The sequence below is a fragment of the Punica granatum genome, chromosome 2 (assembly GCF_007655135.1).
Source record: "Punica granatum isolate Tunisia-2019 chromosome 2, ASM765513v2, whole genome shotgun sequence".
Lineage (NCBI taxonomy): Eukaryota > Viridiplantae > Streptophyta > Magnoliopsida > Myrtales > Lythraceae > Punica > Punica granatum.
The window spans coordinates 4,266,384-4,284,962 of NC_045128.1; the positions used below are offsets into that span (position 1 = coordinate 4,266,384).

At 33.9% G+C, this 18,579-nt stretch overlaps 1 protein-coding gene across 1 annotated transcript; it reads right to left on the reverse strand.

Annotated features, from left to right (window-relative positions):
- Nucleotides 1-5,953: 5,953 nt before the first annotated feature.
- LOC116193481 (probable BOI-related E3 ubiquitin-protein ligase 3) lies at nucleotides 5,954-7,951 on the reverse strand. Its single transcript, XM_031522197.1, has 2 exons — nucleotides 6,946-7,951; nucleotides 5,954-6,793 (listed from the first exon to the last, which is right to left on the reverse strand). The coding sequence occupies exons 1-2, from the start codon at nucleotides 7,285-7,287 to the stop codon at nucleotides 6,239-6,241; spliced, it is 897 nt and encodes a 298-aa protein (XP_031378057.1). The 5' UTR covers nucleotides 7,288-7,951; the 3' UTR covers nucleotides 5,954-6,238.
- Nucleotides 7,952-18,579: the final 10,628 nt, after the last annotated feature.

The window sequence follows — 18,579 nt, forward strand, 5'->3', positions numbered from 1 at the left end:
AAAAACTATAATCTTTTTCTCCAATGCCCCTGAGAATTAATCAATGCTCAGTGGAGTCCTTCAACTCCTATCGCAGATGACATTTTCCCCCTCGCAAGGGTCTGTTTTTAACTATTACTAGGAGGTGTACTATTCGAGAATCAAGATCGAGTTAGATCGGATACCACCTGATCGTCGAACCATAAATAAATAAATAAGCAAGCTCATGCTAATTAGAAAAGGGATATTGGAATTGCATTTAACTAGTCGTATATTATGAATTTAACACGTACAACACTTGTTCATTTTTTAACTTAGAAATTATATGTATGAGAATTACGTACTTTATCGAATCAGATAGGATACCTTGGCTAACCTACACAGAAACCCTGATCATCAAGCCGCAAAGGCATCGGCCAAAATCGAGAAATGGACTGACCAAGAGCTATATACTCTTGCCTTGCCGGTCACGTTGTTCATTGATATAGAGTTTGCAATAGTAGGAAGGGACACACAGTACGTACATTTATTGGTCGTTTGATCTGTTCTGAGATCAGACGCTTCCTCTTTCATTTAGCCGAGAAAAGAAGCCCGGCCCATCGACACAGTGAGATGGGCCAATCCAAACCTTTGCCTTCGGGGCCCACTGAAACCCATGAAAATACAACAATTCCTTTTTAGGGTCCCAAAAAAAAATTTAAAAAAACAACAAAATGTATAATTCCATTTTCACCCTGATTATGATTATATTCTTGGTGAAAAATGGGATTTGGATTGTTTGTGCATAAGCTTTAATACTTCCATAATTTTGACCGGCATAACTACCCTTATAAGACAATCAACACCAGTGTGGGTTCAACATAAATAAAGTCATCGGAGTCAAGCTTTTGCCTCTAGAAAACAATTACCCTCACATGGGAAAGAAAAAAGAAAAGCATTTTCATGTTCCAATGTTGAATCAACCTTGCGCATTCGATGGAACCAATTAGGGACGGAGCCTGAAATTCTGTTAGAGGGAGCAATCTTATAGTATACACTATTTTTATCATATAAAAAGTGTCAAGATAAATCAAAATTTATTATATTTAAAAAGAAAATTTACTAATATTCGAGATCTAGATGAGTAATTTTATAATAATTTTTTTAAAAATAATAGCAAAGGTAATTTTTTGTTAGTCACATAGGTTATATGACTATAAGTTAATATCTTTAAATTATTAGAACTCGTATGAAAATTATGTGGTAAAATAAAACAATAAAATTTTTAGGGTCAATTCCTCCGGAATAGTTCGGTTTCTAGTATGACCATCACCTAAACAAGAGATGACGAAAGATCCTTCGCACATCGCTGAATATGGATTAATTGTGTCAAGCAAGCACGTGATGGGTGAAATTGTTATGGCCGTTTCGCTGGTTTCAACCCTGTAAATAATCATACTAACCAATCCATCACGAGTCAGTAAATAACAACTCTGGCCCAATGTGCAAACATTTTTCTTCTTCTTTTTTTTTCTTTTTTATTCCCGAAAAATCGAAAATATGACGTGGAGAATCTGCATGAACAGATCCCGTCCACGTCATCACCAGGGCCCAAGTCGGGACATAGTGTTCCGTACAGTGGGGGGGGGGGAGAGAGAGAGAGATACCGTGTAACGCCAGCAAAGACAACCCAATCCGGCAGAGGTCCAGTCAAAAAAGCGAGCGGCAGAGACGGTCGTTGGCGTGACGTGGGCCCCCGTCAGAGCGGGAAATGTCGCCAGAAGCGTCGGATCGGAGAGTGGGCCCCCCACCCCCATCGGAGCGGAGAATAGTAGAGTAGACGGGGAGTGTACGGACAGGGAGAGTGTGCTTGGCGGAAAATAAGGAAACAGTGCGGGTGGGGAAACGGTGGAAAGGGAAATCTATCTGCCTTTGTACGAATGGAATACCAAATCCAAAAGCCCTGCGTAGTTGTGTCTTGTTCTCCACCAGATTTGATTGGGATTTTCGCGGAAAGGAATGAAAATGGAAAATGTCCATCTGCTGATTTTTCCACGAAATAATATGAAAACGCTTCCTCAATCTTGATGCAAAATCTAGTATTTTTTTTCTGGCTTATATACTTCGCTGTGTAGACATTTGCGATCGTCTAGATATCTCGGGATAAGTCATCATGACGTGATATTCGCACGCGGTGGGAGACTAATCCAAGGATTTCATGTTTTACGTGACAATAACGGTCTAATTCAGGCTAATGTTGATGTGAGTAAGGTAATGAAAGAGGTAACACCGGTCATGTACCACTTACAAATTGATTGTCAACATATCAATTCTAACTCTTGAAATTTTTTACGATCCTATGTTTTTAATTTCTGGGGGAGGCAATTCACCAAAACAGTTCTATATATGAATATTACGGTTGACTCAATACTATAGATCGTGTAACTTTAAAGTGAGACTTGATATAAAATTTGAAAAATTAATTTAGCGCTCCAACCAAAACTTTTCTCCACAGAATCGATGTCTAAAAACTAGAGTAAATTAACAATTTGTCTCTCAAGATATCGATGTTATATCAAATTTGACCTTGAGAAAATTTTTACATAAATTTTGACATTGACCTCTTAAATGTATATCATATTGCCACTTTTGTCTATTTGCCGTTAAAAATTCGACGGAACCTTATGACGAAATGGACAATATGATGTTCATTTAATATGTCAACATCAAAATTAATGTAAAAAAAGTAAAAAATAATGCTATATCAGATATTTTCATCCACTATTAGACGGCAGGCAAACGAAATGAGTCATCTGATGTATACTTAATCTGTCAATGTCCAATTTGATGTAAAAAGAAATTTTAAAGTCTGATGTGATGTAATATCAATCTCTCCAATAGTAAATTGTTAGTTTACTCCTAAGACTATCAAAACTAATGTATGGCAAATTTTACCTCCGTAAGGATTATAATTTACGTTAGCCCGCATAAAAACATTACATAAGAAGAGAACTATAATCCTTTTTATAATTAAAAAATGATGATTCGCCATTTTTTTTCCCTAGAAATTCAATCACGACCACCAACAACATATCATCTAAGTACATTTTCTACTTAGGTATATATAGCAGATTGATCACCATTTCTACGAGTAACTTTGTAGAAGAAAATTCCGATACAACGAGACACATATTTATCCGAATCAAAATCAACATCTAAATATAATCCTTTTATCATGACAACTACATTTACATTTCTTTCTCTTTTTTCTTTTTTCTTTTCGTGAAAGTCTTGATCTTGATGACTATATTACATTTCAAGCAAAATAGAATAACCAAGAACAGTAGCAGGGTTCCTGATTTACCCAATAAAAAGCTGTGGCTCTCTGTCTGGTTTCTGTGCCAATGCTAATGCTGGCAATCAGATTATTTTTGGGTTTCCAATGTCCCCCAGAAGTGTTGTCTGATTTTTACCTATGTATGTATGACTGGTCTCTTTTCCATGGCTATTTGTCGTATTTCTTTCTGATCAACACAGCTTTTTGTAGATTTCTTTCCTCTGATATATAACAAAATGTACTTCGTCTGTATATATGTCACACACATAATTCATTTATTGAAAAGGGCAAAATTTTAAAAAGAAAAGACAAAGGAAAATCTTGTTTACCGAGTCAAGAAAGAACCTCTGTAGTTGAAATGTAATCATCGCTCAGTCATATTTCACTGTAAAGGAAAAGAAACAGAACACTGCCATGGGAACACATAATCAAGAAACAAACGGATGAGTTATGCATCAAATGGGGCAAGAGCTACATCTTCGATATGTGTGAGCCATCCTATCAAAGCTCCACCTTCATTAAGAGGTAGCAAAAATTATGGGTGGAGTTTAAACTCCCAAGAAAAAAAAAAAAAGGAAATTATTGAAACGGGCAAGACAGCCCGATGCGATAAGGTTGGTATGTTAGTCGGAAGGCACGAATCTCTGGGTAAAAACTCGAGCTTAAATGGCTGTCAAATTATGCAGAAGAAACACTCCTTATCGTTTCACATTCACGGCCTCTGTTGCTGTACTTCCCCATACGATAAGCTTGCAAGTGTGCGCATGCAGAGGAAACGATTAATGGGGCCAAACCCAAATACTCTTTCATAGATTATGGGAAACGAAGGGGAAAAAAATCAAAAATTTTGGGTTCCCGTGAAAGTGAAACTATTGTAAATGAGAATTTTTTTTTAATAAACTGATGAATAATTATAAGGTTGGTGTGATATGGTAAATATATACATATCTATAATACCACAAAAGTTAGCCCCACGGTTAATTGCTAACATGGACAAAAATAAATGGGTAATAGAGCCCTCATTATTATTAAAAAAAAAGATGACGCTCTTTTTCCAATTACAAATGAGATTGATAGATCGACATTTTAATTAGAAAATCATCTCCAAGTATGTATTATACTTAAAAATTGAATAAAAATTTGGCCAAGGTAATTTATGCCAAAATTATACATATTAAGAAGTGTATATATAGGATCTGTGTATCTTCTGCCCTAAGATAACGTTGGTTCAATATTTTCCTAACTACACTTAACTTGAAAAACTCAACTAACTTTGACCAATCAGTGCACAATTAATTAATTTCTCAATGCATAAATCCTTAAAAAAAGTGCATTAATTTAGGGATTAATTTTTTAGTAATAATTAATTATGAATTAATTAATTGATGCATATTATTCATATGCCATAAGCCCATATATGGAAAGACAAATCAAATCTGAGTATAACTGTTACCTAATGTAATGCTAATTGCCAAGTTGCTGACCTTGATGGACAAGTACTATATTAAGAGTTCGTTTGGGAGTGCGGTGAAATGTTTCATGATCATTTTTTATATATATAATTTAAACAAATATAGTGTTTGGTGAGAGTTTTTGAAATAATAATTTGAGTTGAAATTGCAATCACAAACGTGATTTTCTCAAGCAGTTTAATGCGTATATAATCTGCTTCTGCTTATTCTGTTTATAGTATTAATAATTATATTTCTTATTTTCAGCAGTTTTAAATTAATTTCTTCCAAACACCGTAACTTATTTTAAAATCATCACTTATTTTTCAGCAATTTTGTTTCAGTGCTTGTTTATGAGCAACAACACTTCCAAACCAAGCATAAGTAATTGCTTATTTGTCATTGTACAATTATGAGATGCCTATTTGTATGATTCATATAAAAATATTCTAAAAATTCAATTTCCTCACATTAACTTCATATGCCTAAGATTCTATGCCTTATATGGATCACAATAAATTTATGTTATATTCATTTGAGATCCATGCAATTTCCTTTTGACATAAATTCGTGCCTTAATATATGCATATTACACCAACCAATTAAAAAGGAATCAAAGAGGTGGATCCCATAAGAAACGCAAGCAACCAATCCTCATATTGGAAGATTTTTTGAAATATGGAAAGTAGATTATACTTTTAAAAAAATGGTACTGTTGAGCTAAGAAATACTCCCAATGTCAATTTTGGATTTTTTTTTAATCTGATAAACATATAAGAAAAAGGATTACTTTCCTTTGAGAGTAAGGAAAAGCTTCTACTCTCCAAAAAAGGAGTTTTGAAAAGCCTCCCATAAAATATAATTTGATATGATAATTGATGATTGATATGATGCCGGATAGACCGACATAGACAAATTTAGCGAGATCACAGAAGAATCAATTAAATTTCACTTTGATTATCGGAAACTCGATTTCGTCAAAGTGGTTAATAGCGATCATTAAAAAAAAAACCAATTTTTCTCATAAGACGAAAACAACTTCCGATCCTTTCATTTTTCTTGGACAACAATCTTTTCATTTGTTGACCAGTGACACTTGTATTTTCATGGGAAAAATCCAAAATTTTGAAGGAAAATAAAAAAGAAGAAAATTTGAACTAAAATACCACAAATTAAATAAATAATTTAAAAAAAAAACCTTAAAGGAGAGAAAGATAATGCTGTGCTCTGCACTGCAGACTGTCGTCTGTAACTCTGTTCATTGATTTTGGTCACTGTTTAAGTACAGAAGGCTCAAAATCTGTGAAACTAAAGACCAGTCCCCCTTTTTCCAGAAAAGGCCAAAAGAGAAAACAAAAGGAAAACCTTTTTCCCTGCGAAGCTACCAACGGAAAACGGAAAATCAAAAAAATGGAAAACCCGATGCTATGTTCTTTCTTTCTTTCCCCCGGCCTAAGGTCCTTCGGGACCGTCCCATTCAGTCTCTACTAAATCAAATCAAGGCCTCCATGCAAGCCTTCTTCGCCGTATTACATACGGGACAGAAGTCGAGAACCGCCGCGCATGTCCCGCATGCGCTCAGGTGCCGGCACGGCAGAAACAGCACGTTCGCAGCCCTGGCGCCACAGCCCCTGCAGGAGGCCAAAGCCGCTGCCTCCCCTGTCCTCGCAACCCCCCCTGCCGGCACGATGTTCTCCCCAATTCCTTCTTGGTCATCCGATGATCGAATTGCTCCCCGGTTCCCGACCTCACAGCAGGACTCCAACGGGCCCGATGTCGAGCACGCCCTGTCCCTCCTCAGCTCATCCAGGGTGTTGTTGAGGGACGACACCATCGCCTCATTCTCCTGCGCCACCCGGCGCCACGCCTCGCTCTCCATCTCGAGCTTCACCAGCAGGTCCTGCAGCTCGGCCGCCTTCTGGGAGGCCTGCGCAATCTCCTGGTCCTTCTGGGCTATCAGCATTTGGGACCTCGACTCGGCCCGCTTCAAGAGCTCAGCCATCTGCCTCTTCCTCTGCTCTTGCAGCGCCACCCTCAACCTCTCGTTCTGCAAAAAATTGAATTATCAGAAAATGATCAGAAATAGCCGTTAAACATCTCAGAATACCGTTACGTTTCCAACGGAAAGTCAAGAAACAGTCTTTTCTAGCCCCAAGAACGCCGGTTCCGATCAAAGATCACCGAGAACTACACACTAACCTGCATACGGAGATACTGATCGATCTCTCGATCATGCTGATCGATCAGCGCCGGAATACTCTGACTCTGAGGCTGATACATTACGGGAGCAAATCTCTTGTCACCAACGCCGCTAACCCTCGTGCTATCCAAATAGAGAGACTGGTGATTCCTCTGCTGCTGCTGCTGCATGATGAATTGCTGCTGGAGCTGCTTACGCAAGAGCTGCTGGGCATTGAAATCCGACCCTCCACACCCATTGACGCCGCTGCCGTCGCCGTTCGCCATGAAGAAATCCTGGGAATTCCCACAGACAGGAAACCCGAGGAGATTGTCCTGATAAGCCTGTGCCTGAATAGCCATACACACCCCCCCGCAATCCAATCAGGCAAAGATCACCTCGCCACGCTTCAACCCAACCAAACCCAAGATCAAGAAACAGGTACCCACCACCAAAAGAACCCGCCTTTCCGCACCCCCAGCAAGGAAACAGAGGAAGATCGGTTTGTTTATATAAAATGGAGGAGAGCTAGAGAGAGAAAGAGTCAGGGAGAGAGAGAAGGAGAGAGAGATTTGAAGATACTGATGAGATGGGATGGGAGAGGGGTAACTGAAAGCTTTGAAAAGGACCCGAGAGAGAGAGCGCTTTTTTATGCTCTTTTTTCTCCCGAAGGGCATTAAAAACAGAGGAGGGGGAAGGAGCTAAGCTAACACATGCAGATTTTGTGACTAAACTATCGGGTCAGAGATTGCAGAAGAAGAGGTGTTGGGGTTGGAGGGAGAAGAAGGAAGGAGAGAAGGAGAATTCAATTCCAAGTTGGGTGAATCGGTCAGTTTTCCCCATTTTTCCTACTCATTCATTCATTCATCCATCCACCACACACACAGACACACACAGAGACAGAGCCAGAAAGATAGAGAGAGAAGGAAGGAAGAATCACAGATTTTGTCAGTTGGGTCATTTGGAAAGCCTGAAAATAAGGATTCCTTCCCCTTCTCCTTTGTTATTTTTCTCGGATTCCCCGAGTTTTTGTTTTCATATTTTTCGCAACATAGCTTTTCTCCTTATATACTGGCATTTCTTTTTTTTCTTTTTTCTTTTTTTGGGTTTTGAGGGGAGGTTGAATACTTATGAGGCGTTTGATTTTAGAGTTAAGTAACTTTGATTTTGATTGTGGAAAAGGACAAATGTTGTATAGTGTGTTGAGTTAAAGTTAAAGTTGACTTGGGAAATATGTATTTTTGTTGTGTAGTGAGTTGAGTTAAAGTTAAAGTTAAAATTTTTATGATTGTAACCCTGAAAACAAACGGGCTGTTATTATTTACTATCCTAGCAGTTCTTCAAGGCACCATTTTTGGAAGACTGTTATTTATATTTAATATAATCATGCCTTGGAGTATTTAATAATTAATATTGCACCTTGAGTTTTTTTTTTTTTCATGTGAATACATTTTTGTTTTCGGAAACTCGTTTAATTGTGGTGTCCGGTTGTACTTAAAAGCGTAATCTCACGCAGTTTTGGTATATCGTTTTGAGGGGCTTGTTTTTACTGTGGGCAAGCAAAGACTGAGCTCGTTGTGAAATGTGAAATCTGCTTCGTATAGGAAACTTGTTTAATATCGTCATGTGCTACCAGTTATATTTATGAACTGTCCATTTCATTGATATTATTAACATTCACAACGCCAAATCTTCATAAAAAGTGTACCTTATAATCCTCTTAAAATGCATGATTCATGATAATCCTAATTGTCGCTATAATAAGTACTTCCTTAAATATTAATGAAAATTATGCCTTTCAGTCAGTAGGAGGACTTTTATTGGGATAATTAGGAAGATATAACAAATATTTTTAGGCATTACCTTTCTTAAGTCGTAATTTGATATATATTTTATCAACTCATCAATGTGTGGCTTTTTCTGTCAAATTCGAGCCTTTATTTTAAGTCTTTATTTGATGTAATATTGTTATATTTGTGTAGATGCAGAATATTGGCATTGATCATCTGGACAAAGTGTGATTCAAACAATTGCGGCATATCATCTAGCATGCTCGTTATTTGAGCCCTTTTTTTCTCGTAAAGTAATAAATAAGTGCAAACGTCATATCGAACCAAATCATCATTTTTAAATTAGACAGTTGTAACATTCCGAAATATCACATTTCTGATCAAAGAAAATATAACCTTTCGTGAATCAAAGTTGATTTTGCACGGCTAATTTAACAGCTGATATTAAATGCTAGCAAAAATAAAAGCTTAATCGCCCCAGCTTTTCCCAATCATGCCTTTGGATCGCCAATAAATTAACATGAAATTATTTACGGATCAATCTCAATTAATCGAAATTCAAGACATCCTACAGTTGGAAAATAATTGCAAGTAACGCCCAATAAAAGCAAAAGCTTTCCATAATTAGGTTCCTATTTCATCATGATCGTGTGTCATTAAAATAAGCCGGAAATGGATTTCATTACAATATCTAGAGACGTATTTTTTTGACATTAGACCTTTTCGCCGTTCTATATAAGGTTGAGAATATTGTTTAACTATTTATCTTACGCAACATCTCGTTGATATAATTATTTATAGAAAAAGAAAGACTCCCTTGGTATACATGTAGGTCACGTTTTTAGCCTCTAAAAATTCAATTCGGTCCACTCCATTGCAATTATACTTATATCACATGAATTGGCATTTAGTGAGAAATAAATCTTATTATATGTATATAGCTTATGGTTTTTTTTATTATTAGATGCAATGCATGCATGGTCTTACTCGTATAGTAGTCAACATGCAATTTCTCTTTGACCCATTAAGGCATCAAATAATGCCTATCTGTCAAAATATTTATTAATTGATTATTAGCCATTGGAATTTGCGGATTTAACAAAAGATACAAATATTAAATCATTAATTGCCTTACCGAAAAAAAAATCATTAATTAGGTCAAAGTGCATGCCAAATTCGCCTTCAAAAAGGGTGTTTGCCTCTTTGTAATTATTTGGAATAATTCCACATCGCGCTAGAATTGCGATGCTTGTGATCAGTCCCAAACTACATAATCAGAACTGTCGTGGGAGAATAGTCCAGATTGACTGACTGTATTACTTGATTTTGATGCATGACATTGATATGCTTTCCTTTTATTTTTCCGTCACAGAAAATTTGAATTATTCAGTTGATTCTTTGAGCCACTATTTCAATCAATACGGGCAACTGGATTACTTCTCGGGCAAATAAGTATGAACGTGTTTCGTGCCAAAAATCTTTCAGAAGGTATGGTGGCTATGTTGAAAACAAGTATGTTGAATTGTTATTTCTCCCTCAGTTTCAAACAACCGGATTACTTTTCGGGTAAAATAATATCACCTGCGTAACACGGAACATGAAAAACGTTAGGATTATCCGGATTTGACTTTAAATGAAATATGCAAACTATGCAAAGATAACAAAAGAGATCTCAGGCGGCGAGCAGTCATCTCGATTTGAAATAAAAAAACTTATTAGTACGATCAATATGGAATTCGCTGGTATACCGAAATAAATGAAGGGAATTTGCTCCTTCATTTGCCGTAGGTTAATAATATTTGCAACAAATAAATATACACTATGGTGCATACTTTGGCAAATATTTTTCATAATCATTTTCTTGTTTCTTAAAATGCTCCACTATCCCTAAAGTGATTGATTAGGTTCCCAACGAACAAAAAATCTGAATCCTGCTCCGACGCAGCAGATCTGTCTGTGTTGCATAAAAGAGCAGAGAGTCTGCGGATATTAATCAAAACAATTAATCATGACCTACTCTATGTATTAGGATCTGTACAAACCTGCCAAGGCAAATCCACGCTAGGTCTTGAATAAGTAATTACATATGCCAATAACTAATGGAATATAGGATTGATAATCTCAATCCACTTCAACAGCTAGTTGATTTCCATGCACTTATTGTATTCCTCTTCTTCTTCTTTTTTGGCTATTGTTTTTCTTTGTTGTTCTACGCAGTGGTATGTAATCTCAAACATGGAACAGAACGGTTGACAAACCAAAAAATTGGATTTTCTTCCAACACCATTGTGCTTTGTAATGAGTTTGGTTGCGATTGTGATTCACGAAATATATCTATCTACGTTGGAGATTCGTAACGGCTACGACTCAAGTTAAAAGTTATACCATGCCGTGCAATCTCATCTCGTTTCGTCCCGTCCCGTCCCCACCCCTAACAAAGTCCATGTTCCTTCCAAGATTCTTCCGGTGATTTCTCTTACAAAATGTTTGAAAAGGGAAAATAAACAGCGATAACAGAATTATTGTCCTTCCTTTACCCTACCTTCTTGTCTGGTGGCCGTGAAGTCATCGTTTATGGCCAACAAAAATTTAATAAACCCCATTTAATTCCCTATAGCCTTGTTAAAGTCAGGAAGAACCATTTTGGACAGCTATATATTGTATTATCAATCTCCAATATATACATATATATGTATATATATATATATATAGATAGATAGATAGACACACACACGTCGAGGGGCAAACTTAGACTCTACTAATTGGAAGATCCATTAGGACCCATTGGAGAAATCAATTGGAATGGAAGAATAATATTATCCCAATGGCACTAATAGCTAGCAAGCTAAATTGATCAGTACTTCTAGCTAGGGCGTGATGCGAACTTTGTGTTTCGTACAACGATGAAAGTTCTTGGAACTTATTTATGAGTCGATATTAATAATGAAAACGACTATGTGATTGGGATTGTTGTACGGATATATCGGGTCACGTAATATGAAAATCCGAGTCTTATCAGCCAATAAAGTAGGACCGATTGGAACAGGCAATCCTTTTCTCTTTGACCCGTTTACTGCCTCACTTGAAAATCGTATGAACTATTCTCGTGGTATGGTACTAGGTGAAGCCCCCAAATTAAACTCATCTGGCCGATTAATTGAATGTACAATAAACTTGATGTTTATTTTTTATATATTGAGAAAAGGAATAGAATATAATAACATATATTCTTACTCGACAATATTTAAAGTTTCAAATTCAATTCTCATCGTGAAATTATATGTGCTTTTTCATTGAATTTTCTGATAAATCCATTAATATTTTTTTAATCGAAAAGAATATTTTTATTATTTTGAGAAAATTGGTAGAAGGAAGACTAAGATAGAGACGGACAACCCATTGATGCAAGTCTATTGTGGCAATTTTCCTGCAACTTCCTCCCAACTACTTTCCCAGCTCTTTTATTTATTTATATTTATTTTTTCCCCGTCCATTTTCTAGTCTTATCCTCTTTTCTCCTTATTTATTGATCATTATTGGGAAAATTGGCAAGTGATGTGGATTCACTTTCTGGGGTCATCGTCTGGCAACCCCACCCAAGAAGGTGAATCTTCATTTGCTCTCTGGCTGTATCGAAATTTCGAATGAGTCAATAATCAATCAATCAATATCAATATACATACTAAAAAAAAGTATACATTATATATACGAAAAAGTTGAAGAGCATAATAAGAAGATTATAAGACGATGCCACACAACTTCGTTTTCCATTACAACTTCACTCCGATCCATTTTTTCTCAAATTCACAATATAATCATTACTATTTTGTTTTTTCTTATTTTTAATAACAATTTTTTACACATATTTTTTCCTAATCATTATCACAATTAAATTTTTAATAATAAATTTCCCAACTTCATTTTATTCTTGCATCAATTTAATAAAATAAAATTATTACTTTTTTATCTTTTTTCTCCTATTTAATAATAAATTCTCACATATACTTTTTTTCTAACCATCATTACAACTTCACTTAAATAAATGCATTAATATTTGGAATCGAGTGGAGTTGACTCAACTTCATTATCAAACGCCATAACAATAACCTTTTAAGCTTTATTAATTTTTCATTAAGAGATTTTTTCTTTTCTTGTGATTGAAATGGAGGCCCATCTTGAACCGCAACAACTCAGATAATGAACATGATAACAACGTTACAAGAAGGTTAGTGGGAGCATGATCCTCTTAAACATAAACCCTAAAATCGAGTAGATGGTGAGGGGAAACAGCTATATGAGGTTCAACTATGAGCTACGGTTATTGATAGTCGTTTTCTATCAAAAATAGTGTAGTACAGTAATGCTCGTTTGGTAATCAATAGATTTTAAATTCAATATAATAATACAATAAATTAATGTAATGTGCACCTTTATTACGATTTCTATTTCATTAAGAGATTTTCCGTATAAACGTTGCAATAAGTTAATATAAATACATAAACCCAAATCCTTAAAGTAAATCCCTAAACATTCACCCAAAAAAAAGTAAATCCTTAAATTTTCATTGAAAGATTTCCCGTGTAATTAACAAACCAATTGATGTAAATGACGTGTATATCGTATAACCGCATAGATTAATATAGACACGTATATAATCCAAAAGTCATCACTTTGTTCATACATCATAAGATGCAGATATACTAATTCATCAAAAGACGCATGCATACATTGACATTTAATTGATAAATTACATAAATACGCGAAAATAATTAAAATCTTCTCATAATTTTTTTATACCATGATATTCAAAAGTTCAAGGGGTCCCAACTAAGCCAGCTCGAGCTGAGTTGGCCTACTTAGGGGGTAAATCTATCATATTATGGATTTTCTGCATTTATAAAATTCAAATCCAAGACCTTGCTAAATAGGAATAAGTGTCGAACCGCTTGAATCAATCCATATTAATTGTCAAAATTTATTTAACTTAAGTGCCTGCGCTCAAAGCCGGAACCATCGATGGCGTAATGAATTAGCAGTATTGAGATTTCCCTCATGTCATGCATGCATATGCATGTAGACATACAGAGGCCGGCCTTACAATTATATATTTTTTCCTCGCTCGGCAGCCTTACCATCAGATCGTCGTTTATTGGAAATTAAATTAGTATGATTTGCAAGTGGACGATAGTAGAAGAAGTATTCATCATGCACTGGACATTACAAGGACAAATCCTGAACTTAGGAAAATGACAACCAACAAATATATAATTTGTTCCATCGTGTCAGCGCAATCGGAGTGAATCACATGCATTAACTGATGAAGTTATGGATCGTTGCGTGGCTTGTACCACGTTTCAGATTATCAAAGATTATTGATAAAGCTATCACAATTCGTCCAGATAACAAAGCATATAAAAAAGAAAAATTAGTTATAAGCTATAGGATTGCTTTTATGCGTGTATTATTGTTCCAACGTTTATCAATAATATAAATACTCTTATATATAACGAGAAATTTTAAATGACTTATGTGGTGATCCAAAAAGAATGATTACGAGTTATTAAATAGCTATAAGCAAATGAATACGCGATTTATTATTATTATTATTATTATTGTTGTTATTATTACTACTATTATTATTAGTAGAATCTCCATCTCTGAATGATCAAATTAAGGCGGAGTTTTGGATCTTTAATTTAGGGGTCTCTACATGTGTTATATATTAGGTTAATATATACTTAAAAATTAATTATATATAACATATTATTATATTCATCGATATCCTCTCCATTTCCTCTATCTTATAGATATCATCTCAAGTTACATGAGAGACTCAAAATCACGTAAGTTCCCCCTTGGTGCGAGATGCTAGCTTATACGCATAGAGTATTTTGAGATTGATTAATTGAATCTATGATATAATATTTTTTTCATAGGATTTGTGTTCACCTTCACTGCCATTTACAATGTGTTGATTTAATTAGGCCACCCCCAAATGAAATGAATGCATTGATGGATCAAGTCAAACTCAAACACCCTGAGGTCTTCCACTTTTGTTTCCTTGACTTGGGGCACTAAAAATTTTCTGCCTCCATCTCCATCACTTCCTTCCACTTTGACCCACAGAACTATATACAATAATTCATATATGTTTATTGTCTATATCTGTAAGAGATATATTTATGTTCACACAGGCAAGCACTCATACCTATAATTATAGGGCGAGGGATGGGTCGACCAAGGGACCATCCTCTGAACCATCTCGACCTTTTAGGAGTCATTGACCTTGACTTTGTATTATATCACATAATAATTACTCAATATATAATTCCTCAACTATTAGCGGCTCCAAAGTCCAAATTAATGAAAATGAAAATAATATTAAAAGAATAGTTATTTGTAATTTTATTGCCGACTTCTTCTTTTGTGTTACGAAGCCTGACATCCGGGAGTATGATGAATCCGACTAATCTAGTTCGGGCATGTTCGTCCCATTAAGTAATAAATTTTCTTAATCATGGAATTTTTTCATTCGCAAGACTCAAACCACTTGAACCAACTAATATTGGTATTTTATTCTCGACTTTGGTAAAATATTAAATTCAACTGACCAATGGCAATTAATAATAAACTTGAGAGGTCAATTTATCAGAGTATATATAATCAAAAGGTAGATTTAGAGGAATATTTTCTTTTTCAATAATTGAAATTCAAGTGAATATGTACGTAAGACTGTACAGGTCAACCTAAACGACTTCACGGGTCGCCAAATATTACATTACGTCTTTGTTTGTATCTGAAAATTCAATACCTTGTGCGTGCCGTTTTAATTTATTGTTAGGCCAACGTTTGCTAGGGTTTCTAAAAGCCATAATATTATCATTAATATTATTATGAATGAGTTTGTCCAATTACGAAATTTAATTTCTTTATTCTTACTCTAAAAAGAAACACGGAGCTGAAGAACTAAAATTGTGTTAACCATAGCTTATGATCATCCACTTTCTTTTTTTTTTTTGGTAAAATTCATAACTCTCATTTAATACAGAAAACCCATAGGTTTAGAATGGTGAAATAGTTAATGTAAGGGCACCAATAGTCTCACTGATTAATTACTAGTCGAGAACATACACCACTTTATTATAAATATATATAAAATAATTATCCAACTATTGAAGGTGGAGAATTTTCAGTAATACCGAACCGTGTAAAAATGACCTAAAATTGATAGGACTAGTTCTTGGACGTTTTCTTCATTATACATATAAGACCGACGTCATGGGGGGCGATGATCTTGATGTCATTTCAAAGTTTTGTTCGAATTAACATCGTAAATGATTACAATAATAACTCCGTATCCAAAATGAACGAAAAAATTTACATTGATTGTCAATTTGGAGCGGGTATCAATAGCGTATGATAAAATATATGTAATAATTATATGATGATCCGCTTTTTGTTCTATCTTATATATATCGAATGGATAAGTCAAAGTCCATTCATTTCTGTATCATATATATATATATATAAGGGTGATAAACCGTGTGACGCACGGTCATTAATGATATTATTATAAAAAAAATTTATTGTGGAATTTAAGCTGATATAGGATAGTTAATGAAAAAAAACTTATGTGAGATTAGTCATTTTTAGATCAATAGAATAATTATCGTCCTGTAATCGGAGAAAATTAAATTAAAGCAATTAATGAAGTTAGTAATCTTTCTCCTTGAATAATGTCAGAATTAAAATATGCTTGGTAAGCAGCAAACAATAGCATATTTTGTAATTTATGTAAAATAATTTGAAATTTATACATTACTTAACTTTCAACTAAGTAAATATGATAAAATCAATTAAAGTTTATTATTTTTCCAGTAAATTAAGTATAAAAAAATGTAAGAATGAGTATTAAAAAATCTGTATGTACCTATACAACCATAAATCCTAAAAGACTATGTCATAATAGATCCAAGCATTTGTCCTGGAAGGGTAGAATGGAGTACAAAGTACCCCAATCAATTTGATCGACTTTTACCTATCACTTCTACAATGAAATTCATGGAAATTAATTTGTTGTAAAACTTGTAGAAAAATAATGCATATTAATATTATTACTTCATCGTTAAGTAAATGTATATATTAATATATTATTTTATAAGATTATTATTTACTCCAGCGTTAAGTAACGTATTTATCATTGTATTACTTTATAATTTTATTATTTACTTCATCGTTAAGAATTTATTTGCCTAATACGACGAAATACACTTATTATTTTCGTTCATCGAAAGTCAAATAGAATCTATTATAAGTAAAATGAATTTATTAAAAATCTAATAAAAATAAATGAAAATGAATCACAGTCCCGAGAATACAAAATTTGAATCGTACTCTCCCTAGTGTACTCCGAAAACAGTCAAGTTTTACATATATTGATGTTATTATGAAAAAAATTTATTGTGCTATTTAAGCTAATATATGATAGTTAATGGAAAAAATTATGTGAGATTAATCATTTTTAATTAGTAGGATAATTAATCTTCTGTAGTCGGTGAAAATTAAATTGACGCAATTAATGAAATTAGTAATCCTTCTCCTTGAATAATATCAGAGCTAACATGCACTTGATAAGTAGCAAAAAAAAAATTTATAAGAAATAATTTGAAATTTATTCATCATTTAACTTTCAACTAAGTAAATGTGACAAAATCTATTACTTTATAATTTTATTATTTACTTCATCGTTAAGAATTTATTTGCCTAATACGACGAAATACACTTATTATTTTCGTTCATCGAAAGTCAAATAGAATCTATTATAAGTAAAATGAATTTATTAAAAATCTAATAAAAATAAATGAAAATGAATCACGGTCCCGAGAATACAAAATTTGAATCGTACTCTCCCTAGTGTACTCCGAAAACAGTCAAGTTTTACATATATTGATGTTATTATGAAAAAAATTTATTGTGCTATTTAAGCTAATATATGATAGTTAATGGAAAAAATTATGTGAGATTAATCATTTTTAATTAGTAGGATAATTAATCTTCTGTAGTCGGTGAAAATTAAATTGACGCAATTAATGAAATTAGTAATCCTTCTCCTTGAATAATATTAGAGCTAACATGCACTTGATAAGTAGCAAAAAAAAAATTTATAAGAAATAATTTGAAATTTATTCATCATTTAACTTTCAACTAAGTAAATGTGACAAAATCTATTACTTTATAATTTTATTATTTACTTCATCGTTAAGAATTTATTTGCCTAATACGACGAAATACACTTATTATTTTCGTTCATCGAAAGTCAAATAGAATCTATTATAAGTAAAATGAATTTATTAAAAATCTAATAAAAATAAATGAAAATGAATCACAGTCCCGAGAATACAAAATTTGAATCGTACTCTCCCTAGTGTACTCCGAAAACAGTCAAGTTTTACATATATTGATGTTATTATGAAAAAAATTTATTGTGCTATTTAAGCTAATATATGATAGTTAATGGAAAAAATTATGTGAGATTAATCATTTTTAATTAGTAGGATAATTAATCTTCTGTAGTCGGTGAAAATTAAATTGACGCAATTAATGAAATTAGTAATCCTTCTCCTTGAATAATATCAGAGCTAACATGCACTTGATAAGTAGCAAAAAAAAAATTTATAAGAAATAATTTGAAATTTATTCATCATTTAACTTTCAACTAAGTAAATGTGACAAAATCTATTAGCTTGTGTTTGGTTTTCGACTTGGATAATGATTCAACTCAACTTGATTTCCGTGCAATGATTGCAAGCAGGGGCGGAGCCAATGAAGAAGCAGGGGGGGCAATTGCCCCCCCCTGAACTTTGA